At 41.4% G+C, this 26,918-nt stretch overlaps 1 protein-coding gene across 4 annotated transcripts in view; it reads right to left on the bottom strand.

Annotated features, from left to right (window-relative positions):
- Window positions 1-26,918, bottom strand: part of DLG2 (discs large MAGUK scaffold protein 2) — a 1,592,593-nt gene that overhangs the window by 658,551 nt on the left and 907,124 nt on the right. The window contains exon 1 of one of the 4 annotated variants that reach the window (XM_019530400.1): window positions 16,256-16,728. The exons of the other annotated variants lie outside the window; for them this stretch is intronic. Coding sequence (XP_019385945.1) covers window positions 16,256-16,573 — 318 coding nt within the window. The 5' untranslated portion in view covers window positions 16,574-16,728. Of the gene's footprint in view, window positions 1-16,255; window positions 16,729-26,918 lie in introns of those variants that run through there. 4 annotated transcript variants of the gene reach the window in all.

Raw genomic sequence — 26,918 nt, 5'->3', positions numbered from 1 at the left:
GGCATCCTGGGGCAGAGGCAGTCAGTAAAAGTCAGAGGACAGAAGGGAAGCTTAGAGACTCGGGCCACTGTTTTAGCTGAAGCAATGGGGAAAGCAGTGGTTGGGCAGAAGCCCAGGGACAACTTAACTCCTCATGGTCCATAAGCTGCTAGTTGAACAGGTCTGATATAGAGATAATGCCACATTTATCCCCATAATTAAAGTGTATACATGGAAGATTTATAACTTCGTAACAAGTTTCCAGGTACAGAATCTAATTATTGGAAGTTTACCTTGAATTTGTCCCCTTACCACTGCTACATCAGGGAAAATAAATCCGGGGGGGGTCAGATTTAGTATTAGCCCCCTTGCCCTCTGCCCCACCCCAACTTCTCCCCCCTGCAGCCCTATCAGACTCATGGAAGTGAGAAACAGTTCTGAAAACACAGACTTAGAAATAACCATACCTGTAGAAATTTGCATATAGGGAAATTACAGGTACCAATAGATTTAGTTTATCCAGAATTGATGCAGCTAATCTCTTTTGACACCACTGCAAGTTTTAGCACAGGTATTCTATAAACACACTTTTTAGCAGCATTCCTGTATCTGCTTGTATATACAAACTCTGTTTCGGTTTTTTGCTTTTTAATAAAATTTCATTTCCAGGGCCAAATCAATTCCAAATTAAGTTCCAAATTTCAACTGAGGAGAGTTCATTCATTCAAATCTGTGTGGCACCACCACCAGCAAGTATCCTACCTCCCAGACTCTTCAGCCTGCAGCTTCACATACACCCAAATCCATGGCAGACTTCTTACATGCAAGCCCCAAGCCTGGAGACAAGAGACCATGGAGTTCAGATGCATCCTAATCTCGCTTGTCCCTATTCAAAAGAACGAACTAGGGGGAAAAGATTGAATAATCCCCCATCACCACACATTGTATAACAAAGACCCTCACATTTGGAGGCATTTGTAGAGTCTCGCAAGGGTCCACCTGCCCACAGTGCAAGGGACAGGCCTTCACCCCTTGGGTTCCCCCAAACATTTATATATGGATGACATTCAGAGCAGCCTGGCTTATAGGGTTCAAATTACACTTTGACCTGGGGGGGGGGTCTGCAAAAAAATGGGCATCACGATGCCCAAACAGAATTCAAGACGACCCCCCCACCCCCGGTTGTGATTTTCAAATCTTACAGGGGGGGGATCTCATCTCTTATGGGGGGTGGCTCAGCCCCCCAAATTTCCCCATAAATCAAACCCTGCTGGTCCAGCTCCATCTCATGGAGGGTGGGACCACATAAATTATATGTGACAAGCTGAGAGAGGGGCTGATAAGCTGTCTGGGACCCCATCTGGTGATGTTGACCAGACATTTAAGGCTGGTTAAAAAACAGGACTCATTGGAAATGGGAAAGAAAGACATAGCTCAGCTGCAGGGGTGAAGAGGAAGTCAAAATGTATTCAATGACTCACCGTGACTGTAAAAGAGTCAGCGCTGAAGGTGACTGAGCACAAAAGGGCCCTACAATATATTTTGTTCAGGTGGACTGCACTAGCAAATCCTTGTGGTGGATCCCTCAGCATGTAATGAGCATTTTTGGCACCAGGGTAGGGTGTCAAAGCTTGCCCTGGCATCTCTGAGTGCCAGCCTGGTATTGCAGTAGCTTTAGGCTCATTCCCTCCTGGGGGAGAAACTGCCCTTTTTTTTTTTAAGGACCACACACACATACACACACAAAAAAGGGTTCTCATCAGTACGTTTGCTCCATATAGGCCATACGTTTTATACTCATGGTCAGCATTGGCTGCATTTAATTCGTTTCCATTACTGAGCACATCCTGGTTTTGGTACCAGTTTAATGACAGACAATGTATTTAGTGAGGTTTCCTTGTATGCAATGGTAAGACAAGGGGCCTTCCTCCCATGTTGATTGGGGGAAAAACCTTGTCTTATATCTGAGTAAATACAATATTTTACAAGACTTTTACATATAGCCATTGCTTGACCAAACAGCTATATGTACAGAAATACTGTGCTTATTTCATGAGTTAGTGTTTTCAAATACATGCATTCACACGCACACATTTATGTATGTATATATGTATGTATACAAAGAGAGCTTATTCACATGCTCAGTAGGCCTGTGCAAGTAGGCAGCTATTCAATCTGGCTTCAAATAGGATCCCTCCACTTCAGATGCCAGGGATCTGATCCAGAGCTCCAGACCGGGTTTCTGCTTCGATCTGGCCGAAGTGGCTCTGAAGCTTCGGAGCCACCTCGGAGATCTAGCTATAGGGTATAATGGGGAATCAATGAAATATCTATAACTTTGTTTTATGTCTGATTTGGATGAGAGCATGAAGCCTGACAAGTTTCAAGACGATAGGTGCAGGGGTTTGGGGGGAACTGCACCCCCACTTCTTGTTGACAAAAAAACAACAAAGTAATAGATATTTCATAGATTCCCCATTATACCCTATGGCCAGACCTCTGAAGCGGCTCCAAAGCTATTCCAAAGCACTTCAGAAGTGCCAAACCACTTCGGGAAGCCTAATGAAGCCAGCACTTTGATCCAGACATGCTGCTTTGGACGCCAAAGCGTCCGGAGCTTCCCCAGATCCGAAGCAGAGTCTGAAGCCTCGCACAACCCTAATGGTCAATACCAACAGAGTTTATTGGTGTGATGTGATTTGATATGTATTTTGTAACATATAAAATATTATAAAATAAAATAATAAATAGATATACAAATACATTAATACTTAGATTTTAAAATATATTTATATATAAATATAATAGTAAATAATATTAGATGTGTGTATAAAATCATATCACAGCAATAAACTCTGCTTGTTTTACCCACCTGTTTACCTGGATAAAGAGAGTAAATGCTGCCATAAAGTAAAAAAATATTAAATAACACAACTAAAAGGATTATTTTTTACAATTGGCTATCATATATCCATGGGAAATAAAACTGGCAGGTATTCAGAAAGTTATTTTATAAATTACTTAATGGGTACCTCATTGTTCTACCTGGTTTCTGATACTGTGAAATATTAATGCATCATTTAAGAGTAATTTTAAAAGTTTTGCTCAGTAGTAATTTCTATGTTTTTCTTAAATGTCAGAATGAATCCAGTGGACTGTTTAAAAAAAGAAGATAAGAGAGCAAACTGGAATAAGTTTTAAGTTGCAAGAATAATGCTATGACGCAATGTATATTTTTCTTTCAGTTACAGGAACTCTTCCACCTAAAAGGCTGAAAATGTTTAGAAAAACTATAGAGAAGGAAGCATGGTTTAATAGTTTCAACACAGAACTGGGACCCAGGAATCCCTAAGTTCCAACGCAGGCTCCACTGCAGTTCTCTGTCTCAGCTTTCCTGTCTGTAAGGCAAGCATAGTAATAGTTTCTGCATCACTGAGGGGTTGAAAAGATGGGTTGCAAAGCAAATCTGAAAACCTTAAAAGCAATGTAAGTGCAAGTTCAAGAAACATTCCAGCAAGGATCTCTAATAGTCTTGTGACAGGTTCAGAACAGCTCAAAACCTACTTCACTCACATTTCCCATTAATGCTGTAACAGTTAAAGGTCAGTTGCTACATCCATTAAACATCTTTTTCATGGGTTTGTAACTCTACTGGTTTCAATTTAAGATACACTGGATTGAAACAGGTGTGCAAGAGGTCAGTACAAATATAATTTCCACAACTTTGTCCCCCTCGAACAATGGATTTTGTAGTTGAAGGCACAGGAAAGTCAAAACAAGAAGTTGCAGGTGGCATCAGATGAAGGTTTGCTTTGAAAACATCTTGGCTTGAAAAATAATCCACAGCAACGAAATGATGTCGGGTGCACCTAGTAAGTGTGCTTTTTGTTTTCCAGTTTATAAAATCCCATGTAAAGTAAATACATGGGAATCACGTACTACAGAGATGATTAAATCACAGGTCCTGATTCAGGCAGACAGCTCAGCACGTGAGTACTCTTAAATACGTGAACAATCCCATGACGACAGGACCCACACATTTCACAAAGACTACTGATGAGTTTAGCCAGTTATATTCTTAAAGACTTGACTGAATGGAAGCCCCGTTCTTTTACATTTTTCCACCATCCCACCAGCACTGATTAACAAACACTCATTGGGCTGCATTTACTGTTGCAGAGAGGCTAAAATCCCCATCATGGTGCACTGATTCTACAGCAAGCACTGCAGCCCAAGAAATTAATGCAATCAACCCCAGTGGAATAATTAAAACAAGTGAAACAAGAAAAATAGTAACTTGACAATCCAACAGAAAGTAACTAAAGCTACTCCTCGCTTAACGTCGTAGTTACGTTCTTGAAAAACACGACTTCAAGCAAAATGATGCTAAGCAAATCCAATTATGTCAGAGTACAAGCAGGCGGCAGCCAAACAGCGTTATAACCGAACATTGCGCGACTTGAAACTAGTATGTTCTCTAACAGATCAGCGATGTAATAACGAATCAGTGTTAACAGGGACGACGTTAAGTGAGGAGTACCTGTACAGCAGTCCCTCAGAAAGTCCTTATACCATCATCATCCTACTAGTATTGCTGATCCCTGAACAGAAAGCAGGTGCACAGAACATGGGATGCTTACAGATATTGTGAGGCCAGGCAATGCAAACAGGTTCACTCCTGGAAATGCTGCCTACCAGGCGTACAGCTTACTATAGTAACATGATGAATCCCATTAACTTCAAATGGATTACTACATTCTGTAAATAAGTGATTGCCAGTTCAGGCCACTAATGCCCAAGGAAGGATTCCTGGGAATTAGTTTTTGTAACGTTCTTCTATGGAAGCACCACCCTAAGCATGGGCTTGTGGAGAGAAGGAAATCCCTGTGGAAATGCACCTAAATTTGGCTGATGGATCAAAAAGCACCATAAAATATGGATGAAAACTGGTTTCCCAACTGATTTTTCCCCATATTTTTGGGAGGTCACAGAACCCCTAAAATCTATTATTTGCACAGTTCTAGCCATATACACAATGGTACATAACGTTTCCAAAAGTAGAATACTGAAAAGAAACTTTCTGTGTCTTTAAATAAATTCAGCAAATAAAGAGATTTAGTAAAAGAATAAATTGGGGGCAGAAAAAGCATCAAACAGGACATATTCCTGGATTTGTAATTTTTTTCCCCTCTCTATATCGTTGATCACAGACTAATACTTTAACATTCAAAAATCACTATTCAATGTGTTTTCATTTTTGACATGTCTCCCCTACATCCTCACCCACAGCCCTGCAAAAAGTGGGTTTCTGACTCAGCAATTGCATGCCTTTGAATCCTATTGTTTTGTCAGATATGCTGAACCCTGAGTGCAAGAGACTACTTGATGAAACAGAAAGTGGCAGAACATACATTAAAGATGCTAGCACCTCAGGATAGATTCTGGCAAGAGAATTACAAGAAAAAGGACTCATGTCTGGAAGCAAGCCATAGAGTATAAAGACAGACACAGCAATGCCTCTACTGTTTTGGCATTCATCCTAAAATACGTAATGCAATAGAAGACCTGCAGGAAGAAATGCTGTAGAACAATGGGAAGCCTACAGGGGAGAGAGAGAGATGACTTGCTCATATAGGAGCATAAAGGAAAAATCCACCTTTGATTAAGCTGTAAATAAAGTGTTCATAAAGTGGCCTTTTGGTTAGGCAACATAAAAAAAACCCTGGACTAATATATTTGGAAAAGAGTTTAAATTGTGTGTGTTGGAGGTTTGGGGGGGGGGGGTGAAGAGGTAAGGAGGGGGGATATTCTTTATGCCAGGTGTTTGATCATTCATCAGAAACATTTCCACGATTCAGCATTTTCTCTTGCTGCTAAGAGCTGATTCTGTATTCTGTATTCTCCATCTAATAAAGTTAATGCATTACTTTTTGGCAAACAAACTAGTTTGGCTAAAAGGCAATGACAGATGATAAAGAAAAGGAACTAGGACATCACATAAGATACTCCTTCCCTTACATAGTCCAGATCACTCTAAGAATAAAAAGTCAGTTTCAAGCTCTGTGTTAGTTATGTGGCTCTGGATTGCAACATTTTTGCAGATTAACATCAGAAAAACTGACCAGTCACTTTTATTTGACAAACCCTTTGGAAAGCAATGAGCAACTGTGGACAACTATCTGCAGGGCCTGAAGCAGGACACTGAATCATTCTACTACATATAATGTACATGGGCTGCTCCACAGAAATCAGACAGTGGCAACATTTGATAAATTGTGGTGATTAAATTGGTACTTTGTTATTTTGAACATATTTATTTCTGTAAAGATTGGGGTTTTTAATATCACAGAGACAAGCGATACATACAATAGAGAAACAAAACAATTATAACTAATTATTAAACAGGGTCTGTGAATTTCATTTTGGAGCAGGCTGGGAGGACAAAGTTGAGAAATATTTATTTTACTTTTTTTTTAAAAGGTCAGAATGTAGAGGAAAAAAATGTATTGATTGTGCACATCTTCAACTTCTGTGTGTCCAAACTAGGGGAATTATCCATAATTTTCAAAAAATTTAGATCCTTACAGGAGTACGAAGTCAGGCACCTGAAAATACATAGCTAGGTGATTACTGAGGCTTTCTTTTTCTTTAATCCATGAGGCCAATTATTCAACAGACACAAGGTTCTAATTAACAGAAATCCTTGGGTTTACCAACCAGCTCTCAATTTTGCAGCTTTAGAAACTGTCCCTTGGACACCGAATTAGTGGGCACAGAGCAGGTAATCTTGTCAATAAAGCAATGAAGATCACTAAACACCATGGAAATTTACATCTCTTTCTCTGTATCGGTCCGATGCTTGACAATTATAGTATCGATTTGTAAGACAAATGGCCAGGTGGAAGTAAGTGGCAAAGCTGGAACAGAATCAGGATTTTATCCATAAACGCGATAAGCTCAGGGGCTTGTAACACATTACGCTGTGAGCCACACAAATGTTGATTAGTGTTAGCGCTAGCTCAAGTTTGAAATGATCACACATTCAGGCCAGGACTGAAAGGTAAGAATCTCAGTCGCCCCCAGCTCCTCTTCCCCTAGGCTTCTCCCCTGCCAGGTCCCTTATCCCCAGGGCTCCCCCCGCTTGCCTGTGACTAGCCATGCTATCTGTCTCAGAGCTAACCTGCCTGCCTGGCCCCCATCACTTATGGGGAGGCAAATGCAGGGAGACAGTGAAAGGGGATTTGGGATGCTGGGAGGGGCAGTAGACCTGATGCAGCCCAGCAGGAGAGGGAAGAGGGGTGGGGTGTTTACATGAAGGTATAGCCTACAGTGCTACATAATACAAGTGAGTAACACGGATCAGAGAGAATCCTGCCCTGGAGTGGCATATCTTTGAGCTGCCTAATGAATGCTAAAACCTAGTTTCTTGTGTTAATGTGTGGACAATCCAGGTTTTAAGAGTACCAGGAGTTGCCCAGAATTACCATGTAACAAGGCCCTCAGAGAGTACAGAGTCTGTCTCTACTTCCACACGCATGTTGTTCTTCATGTGGAGGAATCAGTGTAGGCAAATTCACTGGCATTCTTTTAACTTAGTTCATAGCACAAGGGAGTCAGAGACAGATAAAATAACCCAGCTTCCCCGCCCCCCCCCCCATCAAGTTATATAAAACCACTGAAGTTATGGTCAAATTATTAAGAACAATTTATAATGAGCTCCTTATCCTAGTAATTTTAAAAGAATAGGTTCTTTAGTCATCATTGGAAAATGGGTACAATGACCTAGATACCTGTGTCCTGCTTTGGCTTATACACAGCTGCAGAAAACCTAACTATCGTCTTCAAGCTGATCAGCAAGTAACTGTAACAAAAAGTACAGGCATAAGGGTATGTGTCAAGCATGCACAATTTCTTCTTACATAGATAAACTGCTTATAGCATGAAGTTGACTCACAGATGTAGTAGACATGCCACTGACAGATGACTAAGAATGGACATGCCACTGCCAGATGACTAAGAATGGCTGTGTACACAAATTCAAATAATCTGGGAGAATTCTCCCAAGTTTGGTCTCCTGGTAGAAAAATGTACCCAGAGCCACGTGAACAACCATTTGAAAACCAAGGCCCTCAAGAATGAAGAGCCTGCAGTGTTGACACTGGGAAGCCAGAGAGGAAACCCTGTGCACACATCTAAGCGTGCTCTGCAGGCTCCTTTAGTCTGCTTGGTGACAGGTCACAGCAGCGCGTAGGGCAACCCTGACTGGTCGACTCAGACTGCCCGGGTGCTTGTACATGTGACGCCACTACCATGTACACATGACGAAAATGTCACTTTGTGTGGCTTGATGGCTTCATGCTGTACAGGTGCAGGAGTTTTGGGGGTTTTCAGTGAGTTTGCATCATTGCAAACATAACTCCACCCTGACGTGCTTTAGCTTGCTATGATGCATTGCAGCTATTAGTCAGCTTGCCCCCACTCCCAGCCATAGGAGAGGCAGGCAGGCTGCTCAGAAGAACAGGACTGGGCGCCCCCCACTTCTTCCTTCAGCTGGTGCCTGCTGAAGGCAGAAGTGGTGAGGGGCCCAATCCTTTTGTTTTTTCCACTGGAGCCTGCCCACGGCTGAGGGGCGAGCTGCTGGTGGGCCAAGTGGCCCCTGAGTTGCAGAGGGCCCCAGTCCTTCCCTGCCTCTCTTAGGGGGGCAGGGATGCTGGAGGGCTATGTTCTCTTCTGAGAGAAGCCATAGCATGTACAGACATTTGTTCTCAAAGTACAGACACTTCTGGGACTTATTTAACCCTGGTTGCTCCCAGGTTATTTTTCTCCTGGAATGGCCATTTTTACTTTGGGATAAAAAGCCTGAATATCTGTACACTTGTGGTTTCCCCTGGAAAAGCAGTGACTCTCACAGGTGACCCTGAATGTCTGTATGAGGCCAAAGTCACCTCATAACTAGGATGCTGGAAGCTCATATGTGGCTCTGCATCAGAGGTATATGTTCATGCAAATGATTACTTTTCAACCTTTCCCCAACTGCCTTTTTTTTTGCCTTGAAACAGATCGCTTTTGATAAGCACTGTATAAAATAATCAATGTTTAGGGTCAAGGCTGTGAATTCATTAACCAGAAGAGAATCCTCAACAGTGGGAGTATTTGTTATAGGCCTTGTCTATGCAAAGGGGAAATTGGGAGCCTGTACAGACCACAAGACTAAACATTCAGGATAGAAGCAGGTTTAATAACACAGAAGCACCCTCCAAAAGCACCCCACTCCTGTGCTTTGTTCTCCTCACTGCCTCCCATTGAACAACTTGTTAAATTCAGGGCTTTGGTCCACTTTAAAATCCTCCATTGAACTGGGTCACTTTACCTGAAAGTCTCTGATTACAAGCTTTTGCATGAGCTAAATGTCATTGGAGCGATGGATTTGTGAAGCTCTGCCATGTAGGGGAAAGAACAAGACGTCCATGTAAAACATGCGACTCAATTGAGAAATCATGGAAGAAACCATGGTCTTCTTTCTTTTTTTCTTTTTTCCTGAAGTCATCACGGTGAGACCATCACTTCTCATGACTTGTCTGCATTTCACAGCCTCTGCCATCACAGCTATGCCAGCACAGCTATTTCAGCAGAGCCTCGGTACAAGCAGAAGGGGTGTTTCAGCCAACATAGTTATGTCAGACAATGCAGGTCCTCATCTCTTGGCATAGCTGCATCAACAGTAGGGTTTTGTAGGCAGAGCTATATCAGCTAAGCATGTGAAGCTGCTGATACACCTAGTCGACACAGCTATACTGTCCCCCTGCGCACTGCCAATGGTACTGGCAAAACTAGACTAAAGCTTTACTAGAAATGACATATTTCCCACATATTAGAAAACAGTCCCAAAAGGATGAAGGGAGAAAACAAAAGAGATCTGGGTGTCATGTTGTGCTCAGTTTAAATCTTTGAGGTGTTCAGCTATCAAAGTTGATGTGTTCAGGATAAGAAAATTGGGCTGGATAGGTACACAGAGGGAGAAACACAGGAAACAGCTGTGAGTATAAATGCTACAAATACCACAAAAGTTTTGTAGACTGAAAAAGTGTTAGATAAGTCCAATTTTAAAAAAAATCTAAAAGTATCTGATTCTACTTTGCCACATTTGAGTGCAGCACAGCTGCTCATGATATCAGTAGTTGGAAATCTTTATAGTTACTATTACTTAATAACTTCAAATACTTAATGAAACTCATTTGATTCATGATCTGCTAAGTTTAAGCAATTTCTGTTATTGGAATAAACTGTGTCTTGTAGACACTTTCTCTACAAAAAGGAAATTTGAGCAACAGAACTGTATTTTGCTTCTTGGAAACAAAAAGTAATGTAGCAAAGTTAAATTTTTGTACTACTCTCATGGCTGGCTCCTTCAAACAGGGACTAGTTCATTTTTTAATTGGACTATTTACCCATGCTTAATATACTACTGACCCCTTATTTAATTGGCATGAAATACTCAGGATAAAAAGGTAGTAACCTTCTTAACACCGCTACACCTTATTGCAAAAGAGTTGTTCATTTTTTTTTTGTTAGATAACTGGGACACTCTGTATTAAAATCTTTATCTTTCATAACAATTGGTTTCATTAGAAGGATGAATAAAAAAAATAGATTTTTAAATAATGCTGAATGCTCAAGCCGATGAGCTAATGCAACCCAGATGTATTTTAATAAACAGAGACATGTTAGATGCTGTTTCTTGTAATCTTGCCTCTCTTACACCCTTCCAAAAGCCCATCTAGCTCAAATGCAATCATAAGATGGAGACGCTTATCAACCCAGAAATCAGGAAATGCAGTTAAAAGTTGAAGCTGAGTCCTCTTAGTAACCATGATTATTTCTGCAACCAAGCTCTAACTGAAGTCTGAAGTTTCCATACTTACTATCACCATCACTCTATGAGTTGAAGTCTCCTACCCCAACACAAAATTTCAAGCTTTATTCCTGTGTTATTTTAGTTAGTTCATCAGATATTTCCCAGGTATCTGGAGAAGCTCTATAACCAACATACACATTACTAACTGCACAGCTATATAAAGCTATATATGAACCTTCACATATTTGCTTCCATTAGAAATGCAACACATGCCTAGTACAGACATGCCAGCATCTCATAAACCATAATTTCTATACATACATACACCAATACAACATTTCTGAATGAACAGGAGCCATAATTTCTGTAGATTAATAGGTCACCAAAACCACTGGAAAATGTACTATATTGCATACCTGCTCCTTTTTATTTTGTTATATGAAAACGTGGAGCATCTCAGGCACAAATACTTTCATGAGCTCAGCCATCCTCTGCTACCTTTCGTAGTTATATATCAAAGGTTTTAGCAGGAAGAGTAGACTTGAGATGCAATAATGCAAGGAAATGGGACATTATGTGAAAAAAGCATGCACTTTTCACACAAACTCCAATGTGGAAAATACTATCCAAATACTATTTTAGGTAGGAATTTGGTGAGTTATTTATGAAACATGATGGGGAATCTAGAATCACTGACAGACCTCAGATTCCCGGGTCCTAAGAACAAAGCTTCTTAACTACTGTGTTAAGCGTATTTACTTTATGCTTTACAAGGGGAGTAGCAGAGAAGGCCCTTGAGCCACTGAAAATGAAACAGTGGGGCACAGCATCTTCATCTTTCCTATCTTCACAAAGCATATCATCCTTCTTTCAAAATACATGCATAGTCATTTCTCTTTTTTAAGACCATATTCGCCAAGGAAACCCATGCTGTTGTCAATGCTACTTCCAATAGAGAACTGTAATATAATATAATGGCTTACCTGAACAAATTTATTAATCTATTCCTCTCAACAGCACAGGAAAAGTCATACTTCTTTGATACCTAAAAGTGTGACTGCAGCTCAATTTCTGTAATTTTAACTGAAACCTATAATCAGGGTATTACAATTTCCTCTCTCTCAAGAAGGGAGTTCCACAACTACTTCCGCAGCCCGTTTACAAAGAGAAGCCATTCACAGAATCATACAGAATTAGGGGTAGAAAGAGCTCCGATAGGTCATCTAATCCAACCCCCTGCCTTGAGGCAAGATCATCCCTCCCAAAACCATCCTATACAAAACCAGTGCCTAACCACTTAGCAAAACTACAGTCAACCCTGACATGACAGAAGACATAACAACCTAGCCTGCCGCAGGTAAAGCAATGTCCTGCTGCTGCCAAGGTTAATATGAGCTCATGAGATCTCAGAAAGAGAGCCATGCCCGCTGCTACAGAGGGAGGCAAAACCCCCTATAGTCCATACTAACCTGACCATGGAGTAAAATTCCTTCCTAATCCCAAATATGGCAATTGGTCTTGACCCTAAGCATTGGGTTATGGCCCTCTATCCAGGAACTTCCTGCTTTAAATCCCAGCAGAGGCATTCATTGGCACACCCCAGTTAAAACCCCCCAGCCTTGGCTGCAGCCAACAGCAAATGCCTCTAAGACTTTAAGAAACCCTGCCACATGTAGCAGCAGGGAGGCAGGGAATTCCCTCCCAGACCTATGTGGCAGCTAGCAAAGCCAAGAAGCAAAACAGAGGCATAGTTACACATAGATGATCCCAAACCAATGGCTGTCCAACCTATTCTTGAGCACCTTCAGGACCAGAAAATCCACAACTTCCCTAGACGTCTACTCCACTGCCTCACTGTTCTAACAGTGAAGAAGTTTTTCCTAATATCCAATCTAAACCTACCTTTCTGCAACATTGGCCTGCATCCTACTTTCTGCTGCAAGAAAAAAAAGGTGTTTTCCTTCTATAGCCTCCCTTCAGGTATTTGAAGATTGACATCATGTCCCCTCTTAGGCATCAACATTCAATACCCTCCTGTCTCCAGAATTATTGCACCTCTCTATCCTGATCAAGCAGTTACTAGGCAGCCTATACATGAAATTAGGATTCAAAACTGAAGTGACCTTGCAGAAGGTCACAAAATAACACTAGCGTTTTTGTATCTTATATTTAAGAATGGTGCCCCAGTGAGAACTACGGTGTGAACCAGAATTACAAGCTCTAAACTTCCACCACGGTAAAAACAGAGATAGCTGGAAAGACGAGTTCTCAAAACAATATCGTCAGTATAATCTGGACATACGAAACTTAAAGCTAGTAAGTTTATGAACAACATCATGAGCAGGATTTTTTGTTAAAGTTGCAAGTTGGGACCAGTCAGTGCTTATGTGTGTCAAAATCCTGTCTCATTTTCATTTCCAAAATAAAGCAAAATCTGGCAATTTCACATGCGTCTCCGTTCGAGATTAGAATTTTCAACCTCAGACTCGGTGTGAAACCAAGAAGAGAAAGCTGACACACCATTTAGTGAAACAAAACTTCGAGGCTTAGTAGCAAAATAAACAAGTGTTGGCTTGCCAAGCCTTGTTCTGGCTGGCATTAGAGAATTTACTGGAAATGGTCCCATCTCAAACTAATCTTCATGGATCTTGCTGCTTGATTCTCATTTTAGGTCCCTTTTGAATATTTGACAATCTGAACTAATAAATGCTGTCCAAGTTATGTCTTAAAAACCAAAGATCCAGACATTTAATTTGTTAATTCAAGAGCCTGGGGACAAGTCCTACTAAGGTGCTTCTATTCAGCCCAAAGTTACTGGTCACCTTCCAATACCTTCAAAATGAAACCAAATGTGTTCAGCAGTTCCCAAAAAGTACTTAGCACCTTGTAGGATTGTGCTCATATGTGCTTATCATTGACTCCAACTCACTGTACTGAAAAACGCGTACTCAGAGACATGATATAATTTCATTTTTTCTAGTTATGGTAAGCATAGTTTTCACTGTGGTTTTATTTGAAGAGGATTGTTGCAAACATGATTATGTTACTCCTGCTGAGGGAATTAAGCTTTCTTTATAAAGGAAATTAATTAAGTTTTCTGTTAATATTTTCCTTTGACTTGAGAAACTGCATCCCTTAAACTGTCTACTGGTTTTAACCTGAGCTCCAAAACTGGTAGGTGCTTTAGATGGGAGCCAAGAGAAACAACAGCAATTTCTCCAACCAAAAATTACATTTATACACTGCACTTTTTTTATTCATATGTAACACAGCTAATCGGCAGAGAGAAACCACGTCAGAGATAATACCTCATTCTAGCAGCTTTTTTACACGAGTCACAAACATAATCACAACCTCAACCTGGGTCAAGAAGTGGGAATTCACAATGTGCTAACCTCTCTCTTGTTATTATCACTACAACACCTTTGTTTCCTCCTTGCAAAGTGAGCTAAGAGATTAGTTTTTCTGAATTAGTAATAGGTTGATGTGGCCATGGGAAACAGATTGCCCTACAATGGTGCAATACAAAAGAAAGCACAAAGCATTAATAACATCCTAGCTAGAAGTCAATCCATCAGTCAGAGTCTCTCTCATGAGTTAGCAGAGGCAAAGAATACTACCTTGCCTTAGCTGGTAGATAAATGGCAATTAGATGATTGCAGGTATCAGTAAAGGCACTTTGCTCAACACAGCAAAGGCAAAAAAAAAAAGTCTTCAGACAATAAGAATGAATGTTAAATGAAATTTCCAATACAGTTCAAAATCATATACCAGGAAAGACCTCTTCGGCAAAGCCTGGAATATTTTACATGGACTTCATATAAAGAATAGATTAAGATTTTAATGGCAGAGAAATTTCAGGTAATATGTATTATTATGCATTCAGGAGAAATAGAGAACTTATACAAAACTAATCTATTAGGTATGAACAACACACATTACTTTTAAAAATTATAGGACAGCCCACAAAGCAACATTTTGTTCTCTTCCCATAAATTACATCTTAAAACCAACAAAACTGTTTCCTGATACATGAGCTTCTTCTCTTTAAAAACTTATTTTTAGCTTGGATAAATAAGACATGTTTTTCCTTTCCTTGCTGCAACACATTTATTTCCAAAAAAATTAAGGGTACTGACTAACAGTTGGAGTTGGAGTTTTCAAAATAATTGTTGGTGTTATCCTCATTTGGGCAGGTGACATTTATATAAATATTGGATAATTAAATTTCTGAGAGAGGAATATTCAATATATTATTAGATAACCATGTGCGTTTCTGGGGGCACTGCAAAAAAGACTCAAACACAACCATTTTACTCCTATGATGCAAAATGTTTTTAGAACTAAAATAACAAAATCAATTCCAGCAAAAAATGCAGCACTTTGTGGATCACCAGACAAGATAAAGTGCAGATACTTTCTGAAGTCCTGGTGTTTACTGCTTTTCTGTTCTGTAAAAAGGCATTAAAACCTTTTCCATCAGAGAATTGATTTATCCTGCAAACAGGGCATATTTGTGCAGTGTTATTTAAGGCCAGTTAAATTATACTGCACACCATACCAGTAACGGACAGAGAATTTCATTTTAAAGTGCATGCTGGTTTTCCTACTGAGTGAAATTTAGAAAAAGAAAAACAAATGAAAGCTTCGTGTTGCTATAAAGGCAAAGGCTTTTGAATGAGACTAAAAAGTCTCACTTGAAGGTGAAAACAAAGAAACTGTTAAAGCTTTTTAGTATTAGCCACTATATGACTGTCACTGTGATTTTCATTATACAGTACTTGGTTATCTTGAATGCAGTCATTCTTACCATAATTAAAACTGCTTCCAAGTATCTGTACAGATTCTACACACAGAATTATTTTAATTAACTCATCTGACAGTTTCAAAAATTCAGTCTATACAAAAGCAAAAGAAAACTTGAATTTCTCCTTAAAATATCTTTATCTCTTTTGTAGGTGGGGGGAGCAATAAGTCCTTCGGTTTTAATTTTTAAGCATTTAATATTTTCCCCCTACTAAAAAAAAAGAACACATCTTCACTAAATAAAGCACATGAAAACAAACTCTCTAAGAAACCCTGCAAAATACAGTACTTGAGAAGGCACAGAAAGGCTAAACGGATCATCCTTCTAACACAACACAATGTAAGAGGAGGTCTAGAGAACCTGCAAGTAGAAAGACAATGCATCACAAAAGAGGAAACTCTGCTCGTAGCATCCTTAGCTTTACACAGGCCACACAGAATCAGGATTCAAATGACAGACATTAAAAATTGACAGCTTGCTCTTGCATAAAACCCTCCAGAAGGCATCATTAAACAACAATCAAGATCTAGCATGAAAAAAAAAAAGTTGCCCACAATACCAAACCCTATATTATCTTCCATTAGACTTTTTCTGACTTACAAGAATAGGCTCACCTGCACTGGGTTGTACCAGCCATGGGGACAGGTGCATTCTGACCACCACTCCCCTGTGGTCCCCTTTGTCTTAGCCAGAGTTTTATGGGGGCTCTTCCGCACACTGTCCCACAAAGTGGCACACTTAGTCCTGTTCTGAGTTGGACCCACGGGTCCTGCAGAGGGAACGGTCTGAGAATTACAGTACAGCCCCTGAGGGTGCTGTTGCCAACCACAGGCGCAGTGGGCATCCCTCATCTGTGTAGGCACACTTCTGCCAGCATCCAGCCCATCAGACCCCCTGCAGCAGCTGTGTTGCTTAGTAAGGTATGCATTCATGTTGGACTGATGTCTAGTGTTTCCCTTGGCCAGTTTTGATAAAAGCTTTTCTCTTCTTAGCAGATGTAAAGTCCTTTTCTGTGGCCCCTTCAGTACCTTTGACAGCTGCTATAAGCAGTGCATCGTGGGAGCAGGGAGAGCAGAGCTGCACAGCATTATCTGCTGGCTGGTAGCTCTTTGTCAATAGATGACTCAACTCACAGAGCAACTTGACAGCATCCCTGCTCCAGGCAGAAGCAATCAATGCTCTACACAGCTGGGCTACAAGACTGTATACTCTGTTACAAACTCCTTTTTGGATGACAAACCATAGCAGAAAAATAGTCCAGCAATTTTCAGTCCAATTTAGCCCCTTCCTGGTTCATACGGAGACAAGATCCAGGCAGCCTGCTTAAGCAGATATGCTCATAAGCTTTACTAGTCAGATGCTTCCCTCTGGAAATAAAACAGCTATGCAAAAGCAAACAGTAAATAACCACAAGCCATTGAAAAAAACCCCAAAAACCTCTCTCTCTCGCTCTTTCTGTCTCAACAAGTAAGAAAAGACCATAAGATCTCTGTAATCTACATAAGACAGCAGGTGGAAAACTACAGCTATCTTACCAACAAAATGAGTTTGGGAATATTGTCTATGTTAACTGGTGAACCACAAGACACAATTTAAAATGTACTGAAACCCACCCACCCACACACACACTAAAACACAGGTTAAAATGCAAACTTAGAACTACCACCTCTTAGGAAAATATGCAAAACATCCACATCTCTTTATCAACACACAGTCGAATATATGAATATACCATTTCTGGATAAGGATTCTATAACCAAAGTGAGATTTGAGGGGAGGGAGAGGACAGAAAAGAAATGAGACTGGTTCTTCCCCTTTTTTGCTTCTGAATGCCTTTTAGATACTCATTAAGCATTATTTTTAAATCAATACTTTTTGCTGTGGGAGTCTCATCTTCCTAAGTTATAGTGTATCCTTCTTTGGAAGTCATTTCAACTCGGTTTGCTTTTCACTCAGAGAGGAGTAAATCAAGGGCTTGAACCAGTACAAAAATGGGAAATCGGAGGTAAAACTTTCCAATGTACCAAAGTCCAATTTCATATAATTAGGGAAATTAGCTAATTGAAGTCAACAGAATTTGGACTCCCAAGTGCTGAGTCCCTTTCAAAAATAGGAGTTGAGTGATTGAAAATTTTACGCCATCTCTTGATTCCTTTCTCCTCTCCCTCTTCCCCTTCCCCCCCACAAAGATTACCAGCCTTTTTTTATTTTGGTGGCTAATACCGAACTGTATCGCAGGATGCGTTCACTACAACACATAGCACTTTAAAATCCTTTGTTAGTCTCTCACTACAGGATAAAGCAAACTTACCCAGTTCATAAGTGATACACATGCAGTTTTAACATTTCAAAAGATAGCCATAAATTCACAAGTAAATATTCATACATAGGACCATGACTAACTGCAAATAGGATTTCAACTGAGAAGAGATTAATGGATCAAACTGATTTTTTAAAATTAATTTCTATTCCTCCCCAATTTCTAACGTCAGTCCCTCAGAGCTTAAACCTTTGTCGGTACACTTTGATATGGCCGGGCCGTAATGCTTCAGTAAAAATTGGTATCATTGCTCTTAAATTAGAAAAAATAATTCTATCGTCATAGGTGATACAACCTGCAGCATAAAGGCTGGCATTAGAGTGCTCCCTGTTTAAGTGCAGATGTCCCATGAGAAAGGAAGCAAGCCTAGCTAGGACCCTTTGTATGTAGAGTCCAGAGTCTTGCTTTGGGGAAATTTTATGCACACATGTAAACTCAGTGGATACCATTATCAGCCTTGGTAAACCGGGATAGGTATGCTGACCTCAATTATGCTCCTTAGAAAGCTGCGCATGTGCATGGTAGGAATTCAAGGCAGTGTTTCTCAGTCGGCTTTTTTAGAGCCCAATAAACAGCTCACTCAGGGTTTGTCTACATCACACAGTTTTATGTAGAGATCCCCAAAATAGTTCAGGTACTGAAAACTAAGGGTGCCTATATATGTGCTCAGAGGAGGGAGGGCATTTTAATTACGGTGGTTCCTGGAGAGCCGCTCTAATTAAAACACCACCATGTTCTGTATATTAAGCCCCAACATGTTCAAAAATAGCTGTGGGAAATTTTAACTAAAGCTCATTCAATCAGCTTTAGTTAAAGTGCCCCAGTGGCCATTTTTAAACCTCGGGATGGGGAGGAGTGGGGCTTATATGTGTGACACTGCGGCAGTGTGTATAGGCTCTGCATTAGCAGTGTTAAATAGGTCAATTAGCCTGGGCAGGGTGCTATGCTAATATGGCTATGGCGATTCCAGAACCCAAGCTAGCTTACCTGGATTTGTCTTAGGCTGGCACTTCATAAGTAACAATCACAGAAGTACTCTCTGTCCTGACAGAGCCGAGAGAATGGAAGTGTGTGTGGAAAAAGGGAGTAAAATAAAATAAAATTTAAAAAAAGAAGACACATGATTCTTTGTCAGACATTAAAGAGCAGTCACTTGTGTTCTCAGCTGCCAACTTTGTTCAGAGAAAGGAAAAGCAAGAGGGAAAAAAACAAACTCCCTTTCCCATAGTCAGAGTAGAATATATACAGTGTGTTGTATACAAAGAAGACACCAGTACTGTCAAGTAATACAGGCACAATATCCTGAGACAAATGTGACAGCCAGATCCAACTGTTCTCCCCTTTGCTGGACACGAGCTCTCAGCACGGGGTCTGGCCATGGCTTCCATGGCTAGGAACAGAAATTACACATAAACCAGTATAGGGGTTGGAAACTTGTTCAAATTTGTAACATAACAGAAGTTCAGTGCACATAAATTGCTTTCAAAATGGCCCAAACTGGTTTAAGCTAAACCTGGATGGATGCAGTATCAGACTTCACTTATTTAGGTTAAAATGGCTTATTGAACTTCTGCCCCAGGTCTCCTCCAGTTTCAAATTATATCGGTCCCCCAGCATCCCAGGATGCTTTTCGCCTCCCCTGCAAACCCCCCACCGCAGGGTGGGCAGGCTAGCTTAGCCCAGGATGTCTGCCCCAGCTCAGCAGGGAGGCATGCTCCAGCACCCCCTGGGTTCTGGCCTAAGCCACTGCAGGCATGTGGCTGCATTTCCAGAACCAAAAGTGAATGTCTGATCACTTGCTTATTGGTTCAATCTACGTAGTTTAGACTAATCTGTAAAGATTGAATCGATTCAGCCTCAGGCTTTTTGACTGTCTGTGCTTAACCCAGTGGTGTGCACTGCTGCTTCCACTTGTCCTTTCTTTTCACCTGCTGCTGAATTCAGTGGTGAGGGCAAGAGAGGAGAAGTGCAAGCAGCAGCAATGGTCACTCTCTGGGCTCTGGAGCCACATTAAAGCAGGGGCTCCAGCCAGACCCCATCCCAATCAGCTGGTAAGCTGACAGCTGGCTGCCCATGCAGAGATCCAGCAGAAGCCCACACAGACCAGGCAGTGAGCTCAGAAATGACCATGCATGCGCAGTACTGATGAAGCGTGTGTTTGGGGTAGGGGAAGCTGCATCCTCCTTACCCCATTCCTGGATCTGGTTCCTGAACAGTCACTGTAATTGATTTCCTTAATGAAATGATACCCCAAAAAGGTGTTCCACAGGACTTATTTTGGAGTAACTCTGTTTTTCTTTTCAGTGACAAATGCTGTCTATCCCTATGAGTTATATGACCCCTGTTACTTTACTGCCCAACTGCCTCACAACCCTGCCCCTGTCCTGCAGTGTAGGTAAAGTTCTAGTGTGCCTATTTTACAGCTGGGGAACTGAAGCGACATGACTTAATCAAGGTTTACATGGGAAATCAGTGGCAGAGTAAGGGATTGATCCAAGCATCCCAAGTTAACTGTGGAACCAGCATTCCTATCTCTTCCTCAGCTCACTCTAAAGCGGTCTAGGGTGCTCAACTACCAATGGGGTGAACGTCTTCCTACTGAGGATATATGTAAATATATAAAGATGGCTGGGCTGGAGCAAGAGAACAAGTATCTATAACCCAGTTTATGAAAATCTTGTATGAATGTAGCTTTCAAGGTCTGACTTGTGGGGGTTGACTTGATGATCTGCTCAGGTCCCTTCCGACCCTACAAACTATGAAACTATGTCTCCTTTCAAAATATACTCTAAGCTTTTAATCAATAGCACTGTTAGGGTCAAGCATGTACTGGTGGTTCAAGGTGCCTGTACTACAAAGCACACTGGCATTAATTTATTCACAAATTCACACAAGATTATAGCCACGCTAGAAGATGTTATTTCTTAGATGTTAGAAATTGTTATTTCTTGTATACCACACCCCCCAAATGAAACACACATCTTGTTTTTGGAAGGCAGATTCTTTCCAGAGTCATGGCTCACTGTGAGACATAAACTAAGTCCTCCTGGAAACACTGAGTGTCCAGGAAGTGTGGATAAGTGAGCAAGCAAAAGGAACTTTCTGGTGTGCCAGAAAGTTGTTGCAGCCTGCTGCCTCATTCAGACTGTCTCCTGGGATGCCACCTCCTGGACACTTAGGAAGACTAACTCTGTGTCACACAAGGTAGGCCCCAAACCCTTGCAAGGGCAAGACTGCCAATTCTTTACCATAAGTCATTTTTTATAAGTTTTAGTAAATAAAGGGTTGTTTCCATATCACAAGATTAACATAGGGTTCCACATGTCTTGGCAGCTGCATGGCATGTAGTGTCTCCAAGTGTCTCCAGGCAGGTTTCTTTTCCAGTAAAGAAAACTGATTCCCCACTTAATACATGAAACCCAAATGGGTGGGGAGGCTGACTTTAGGGGGAAGGTGTACACTGTATGCAAGAAAATATGGTCTCTAGCAGACATTTCCCCCCCAAAATTCACGTCCCATAAGGAAAGTAATTGCCGTCTACTACTCTATCAACTTTAACTTGCCTTTACTGGTACCGAACACACTGCAAAAGGAAAAGAAAGTTGTGGTTTGCATGTCAGATTTAAAGCCTATCATACACCTGTCTGTCGCTTGTCATGTAGGTCGTGCCATATCCTGCTGCACAAACTGGCAGCTGAGAAGACCTTCATTCTGTGTTTTGTATTTCCCTGAAAGGACCACACTCTGCAATCCTAATACCCCTCTGACAGTTCACATGAACAATTTTATTCAACCTGTTTTCACACCAAATGTTCAAAGCCAGTTTAAAACATAAATTCTATTCCCTTATGGTTCTCCCTCTAGAGGCACCTCTGTAGTTTTGCGGGTTCAGTTTAGGCCACTAAGCCAATAACATCTTCATTTAGATAGACTCTTACTGCTAAATCGCCAGTGTAAAAATGAAAGCTGTCATTTAAAACCTGGCCCATATGGATCTTCAGGCTAGCCACTGGCATACCCACAAAAAATATACTCAGAGCCAAAATTATTCTTTCCAGTTGTTACTTGGGCATGGAAAGTAAAAAGTGTGCAAGCTGTCCAAACATCTGCTTTTGCCTCGTGCTCAAGGAACTGGTGCTCAAAGTTTTTAGCCATCAGGTTGGGTGGCTAGTGCCCGGTCCATCCACAGGCCAAATCTTGCCTGTGGTCCTGATCTGGTACTAGGGCAGTGGCAGCCAAACCCCATGTGGTCCTGTGGGGGGGCACGGGTTAGGGAGCAGCCTGCTTTTGTGGAGCGTAAAGGAGGATCAACTCAGCTCCAACCTAGTCCTGTGGCGGAGGATGTGGAGAGGGCTTGACGTGGCCCAGCCCAGAGGAAGGGGCCAGACCCAGCCCCCATCCAGCCACAGAGGGGAGAGGACAGGGCATGGCCTGGCCTCAATCCAGCTACAAAGGCAGGAAAAGGCTCTGATCCAGCTCTGGGGGGAGAAGAGGGCATGGACAAGTCCCAATCTAGCTACAAAGGGAGGAGGAGACATGACCCAGCCCCAATCTGGGGCTTGCTGTCGGGGATTTGGTAGCAGGAAAGGGTGGAGGTATTAACTGCCATCACCCCCTCGCTGCCAAATTTCCTGACCTGTGGGGAGCCCTGCGTGCCAGATAACATGGCTTCTCAGGCCACGGGCCAGAGCCTGAGCACCCCTGCTCAAGGGGAATGTCTCCCCTAAACCCCAGGTCTTCAGAAAAAAAATCCAGATTGTTATTGGGATGACTAGGTCGAATGGTCACAAACTCCTGCAAGACCGTTTCAGGCTGGACATAAGGAAGAATTTCTTTACTGTCTGAGTAACTGTTACTGTTCTTTACAGTAAAGAATTTCTTTACTGTCCAAGCCCCCAAGGTCTGGAACAGCCTGCCATCGGAGGTGGGTCAAGCACCTACATTGAACACCTTCAAGAGCAAATTGGATGCTTATCTTACTGGGATCCTATGACCCCAGCTGACTTCCTGCCCTTTGGGCAGGGGGCTGGACTCCTGAGGTCCCTTCCAGCCCTAATGTCTATGAAATCTATTGCATCGTTCCCAGAGGGGCTGCCTTTGCGCTAGGACACTGCCAGCATCTATTTCAGAGGCATCGCTTTAGTAAGGGATGCTTTTACAAATGGAAAACCACAACCCCGGCCAAATTCTGATCTAATTCTTCCCACTTCGCATTTACTGAGGATTTTCCAACTAGCTGCACCAGATTAGAATTCGATGCCTGTTTTGGTTGCCTTTTTTCTGTCATCTGCTAGTACGGTGCTACATGGCAAATTACCCAACTTCCTATGGGGTTCACTGTGCTGTTTCAGCTTTTTAGCCTGAATAATTTCCCTTGTTAAGTCCATCATTTATACCTTATTGCCAAAAGCATTTAGAGGCTGGTCTAGAGTTAACATAGCTAAAAACAAATGCATTCTCAGGAGTGGTATTAAGAGGGCTGACATATATTAAAAACATAAGCTCTGCAATTTAAAGGATTATGTGGGATTTTAGCCTCACAGCTGCACCTCAGCCCTCCAATTGCAAATGCCTCTCATATGTAATTGTTACTAATGAACAGTAATACAATATATCTGAGATAACTTCTTATATTACAGACTGCAAAGGCTATGTGTAAAAAGCCTGTGGTTCCCTTAATGAACACCTTGTTTAGTACATATTGTCAGTCTCTGTAACATTGCTAAACTTTTTCAAAAACGGGGGGGGGGGGGCTTTTTGTTTTCTTTGCTCATCTACATTATGGTACAATTTAAATGAATCTGTGTCCCGTCATTTTCCCCCATCCCACTGAAAGTTGGAATTTGTCATTGCATATTTGAAGTAAAAACTCCAGAATACATAAATGTGCCCATACTGCTGGCTACTAGATCACTGAGCAAAACAGATCTGCTAATTAGAGATAATCCAATTTCATCAACTGTAATTTATTCATTGTATTAAATACTGGATGACATATTTCTGGCAGAACTTGGATTATCATACTGTTCAAGTACATGTGCCCAAGTATCCTGCTGATTCAATAAAAAACAACTGGCGTGCAGTGCAGTAGTGTATATTGTACAATACATTAACTGGGTTTGACCCAATACTAGCAGCAGGGGAATGATCACTAATTTTGTTTTAAAGATGTTAAGGCAGCAAAGATGGAGTGAATAATACATTCAGTTGATAACTGACCAGTGCAGACAACTATAGCTGGGTTGCAGCAGTGCTTACATACACCAAAAATCAAATGCAGAGAAGAGTTTGCTTAGGGCAAAAATATGCATATGGGATACAAAAAGTGCATATGGGAAAACAAAAATTATTAACAGAGCTCTGAAAGGGAAACTAAGAGCCTGGGAGATGATTTAGATGTAGTAACAGATTTTTCCCTCCAACCAAGAGTGCAATGTTATGTAACCATAAAAATGCCAAATGCAGGAAGCTCAATAAATGCGGCACCACAGCTTAAGAAGAATATTTGCAGCATTTTTTTTTTTCGGTTCTGCAGCTTCTAAAAATATTTTGACAGAAGAAACAACAAGAGCAGTAATTAAGATGATACCAACCCAGTCAGCCAATTACACTCCCCTCCTGGTCCCCTCCTACAAATCCATTTTTTTCTAAAGCAAAAGAAGTTCATAATACAACTGTCCAAAATGCAAAAAGCAACTAGAAGGTTGTTTTGTAAATGAGCATTGGAGTAAGGGGCCAATAATCCAGGCCCCATTCTTTGCTCCGCCATACATTTTCCAGGTGCCTGGGGTGATCATTTGATCTCTTTAGGTCTTAGTTTCCTTTAAGCTAGAGCCCTCAAAGTACTATGGTTTTGGTGCAGGACTGGGGTTCTAATCCAGCCTCCCTATGTGTGCACTGGAAAAAAGGAGGTGCAGAAAAACACTAGACTGACTACTCCAGTGTGGCCTAAAAACATCTAGGTTGACAGATTTCATGGCTTGGACAGCCAACCCAGAAGTTTTGCTAAAGGCCTTCACAAGAGCCCTTTGCACTTACTGTTAGTCACAGAATCCTTTGTGACCTCCCAAAGGTAAGAGGCCTCTGGTTTTAAAGGTGTCATACAGAAAACAGTGGCACAGAACAATTTCATGCATGCAGAAAACGCATGCAACATCTCCCTGCTGCTCAAGGTCATTGGTCTCTCAGGGCACTTCTGTTGATTTCTATGAAGACCAAAAGCTGCCGGAAGCACAGCATACATGTGCCCATTAGCAGAGAACTGGCTACATGCCCTAAGGCTAAATAAACATAATGACAATAATTTAGAAACCCAAACACTATAAGAGAAATGGAGAATAGTTGTGTTGATTGCTAAAAAAAGAAAGCTCTTAATGAGAATGATTAAGTCAAAATCAATCATGTCAAATCAAGCTGGTCTGTGGTGCAGAATGCATCATTAAATTTATCAGTTTCCTGTCCATATATATCACAGAATATAGAATTTAGTGATTAAAAGACTTATTAGATAAGCTAATGCATTTCCTTGGCAGTCAGGGACATCCCCACATTTGATCATGTGGACTCCAGGTCAGTAAAGCCTGTGGATAGAGTATAAATACACTACACTCCCACAGGGGAGACAGAGCATATTCTAGTTATAGTACTTAAATTTTTCCAGAATTAAAATGCTGCCGTCCTACAAATTACAGATACCAATAGTCTATTTGACCTTTAGCCCCTCCCCTACCAATGCAAGACCTCCCCATTCAATCTTTCTCCCAGGTCACCTACATTCAGGCTTTGTACTCCATTCTCCATGTTACTTAGTTTGGCAATAGCACAGCCCATTGTAGTTCACAGAGTCCAGCTCTATTCTCTTTTGGGGATGTTAAAAGCATATGTGAAAATAATAGTTTTACTGTGTGGAGGATGAGAAGCAAAGTTTTTATTCTTAGATCATTCTATTTATGGCAGAAAATCTTTACTGTAACCCTTTTGCCAGGTGTGGTTGGCAGCAAAGTGGGTGGGTAGAGGGAAGTAATTTTAAAGAATTCAAAAGAATCCCCTCTGAAAAAACTGAAAAAAAAAAAATCACTTTGCCTGGGTGCTTGTTCCTTCTTCACAACCGCAAAATTCAAAGGTGTGAAGCAAACAAAACTTCATTGGGTTAGGGAGCGTAAAGTTAGGAAAGCCAGTGACCAAGGATTCAACCATTGGGTAAGTCTTCCACCCACAGGGTATCTTTGCAGGTATCCTAACTTTATTCTCTTGCCACAGAAGTTAGACTTGCCTAACTTTTAGATAAGATAGCTGTGTATGATGGCAGATGTATGTGAAACCCTCCTTTTTCCCCATTGTTTTTACTGTTGAATATCTTTCATTTTAATCAGGTTTTTTGCCCACTGTTCAAACTTTAGAAGAGAAAGAAAACGGGTAGAGTCCAGTCAGATGACCTAGGGAAGTGGAGTTGTCCAAGGTCTTGTCTAGGTGTGAGAGAAGGCTACGATACCCTGACAGAACAGATACAGCCACAAGACCTTGCACGTGAAGGGATGCATTCAGAGGGCTGAGGAAAACGCCAGACGTACAGCCAGCCGGGGGGCTGCTAGCCATGGGTTTTCTACCAGGATGCTACAATTTCAGAGTTTACTTCCTTACTCCTTATCCAAAACAAGCCAGCTATGATTTTCTTCAAATCATCTTTTCTTCTGAGTCTTTTAAAAATTGGAGAGAAGGAGGAAGTGTAAAAGGAGAGAAAGTGACATGTGCTTCTGAGTTGCTTGGTTTCCTGGTTATACCAAATCAGTGCCAACACATGTACACAGGGGTGCATGTACACCCCCGAGAGCGCTGGTGCACCCCCTGACAGCCAGCGTTCCCTGCTTAGGTGACGGGCGGGGGGGCAGGCGAGAGCACTGGTGTCCCCCCGAGAACACCATCCGCAGGGTCAGGACACCAGGAGAAGTGAGCCCCAT

The sequence above is a fragment of the Crocodylus porosus genome, unplaced genomic scaffold (assembly GCF_001723895.1).
Source record: "Crocodylus porosus isolate Cpor-Errol unplaced genomic scaffold, CroPor_comp1, whole genome shotgun sequence".
Lineage (NCBI taxonomy): Eukaryota > Metazoa > Chordata > Crocodylia > Crocodylidae > Crocodylus > Crocodylus porosus.
The sequence above is the reverse complement of the archived record's forward strand: the minus strand, read 5'-3'. Positions and strand labels throughout refer to the sequence as shown.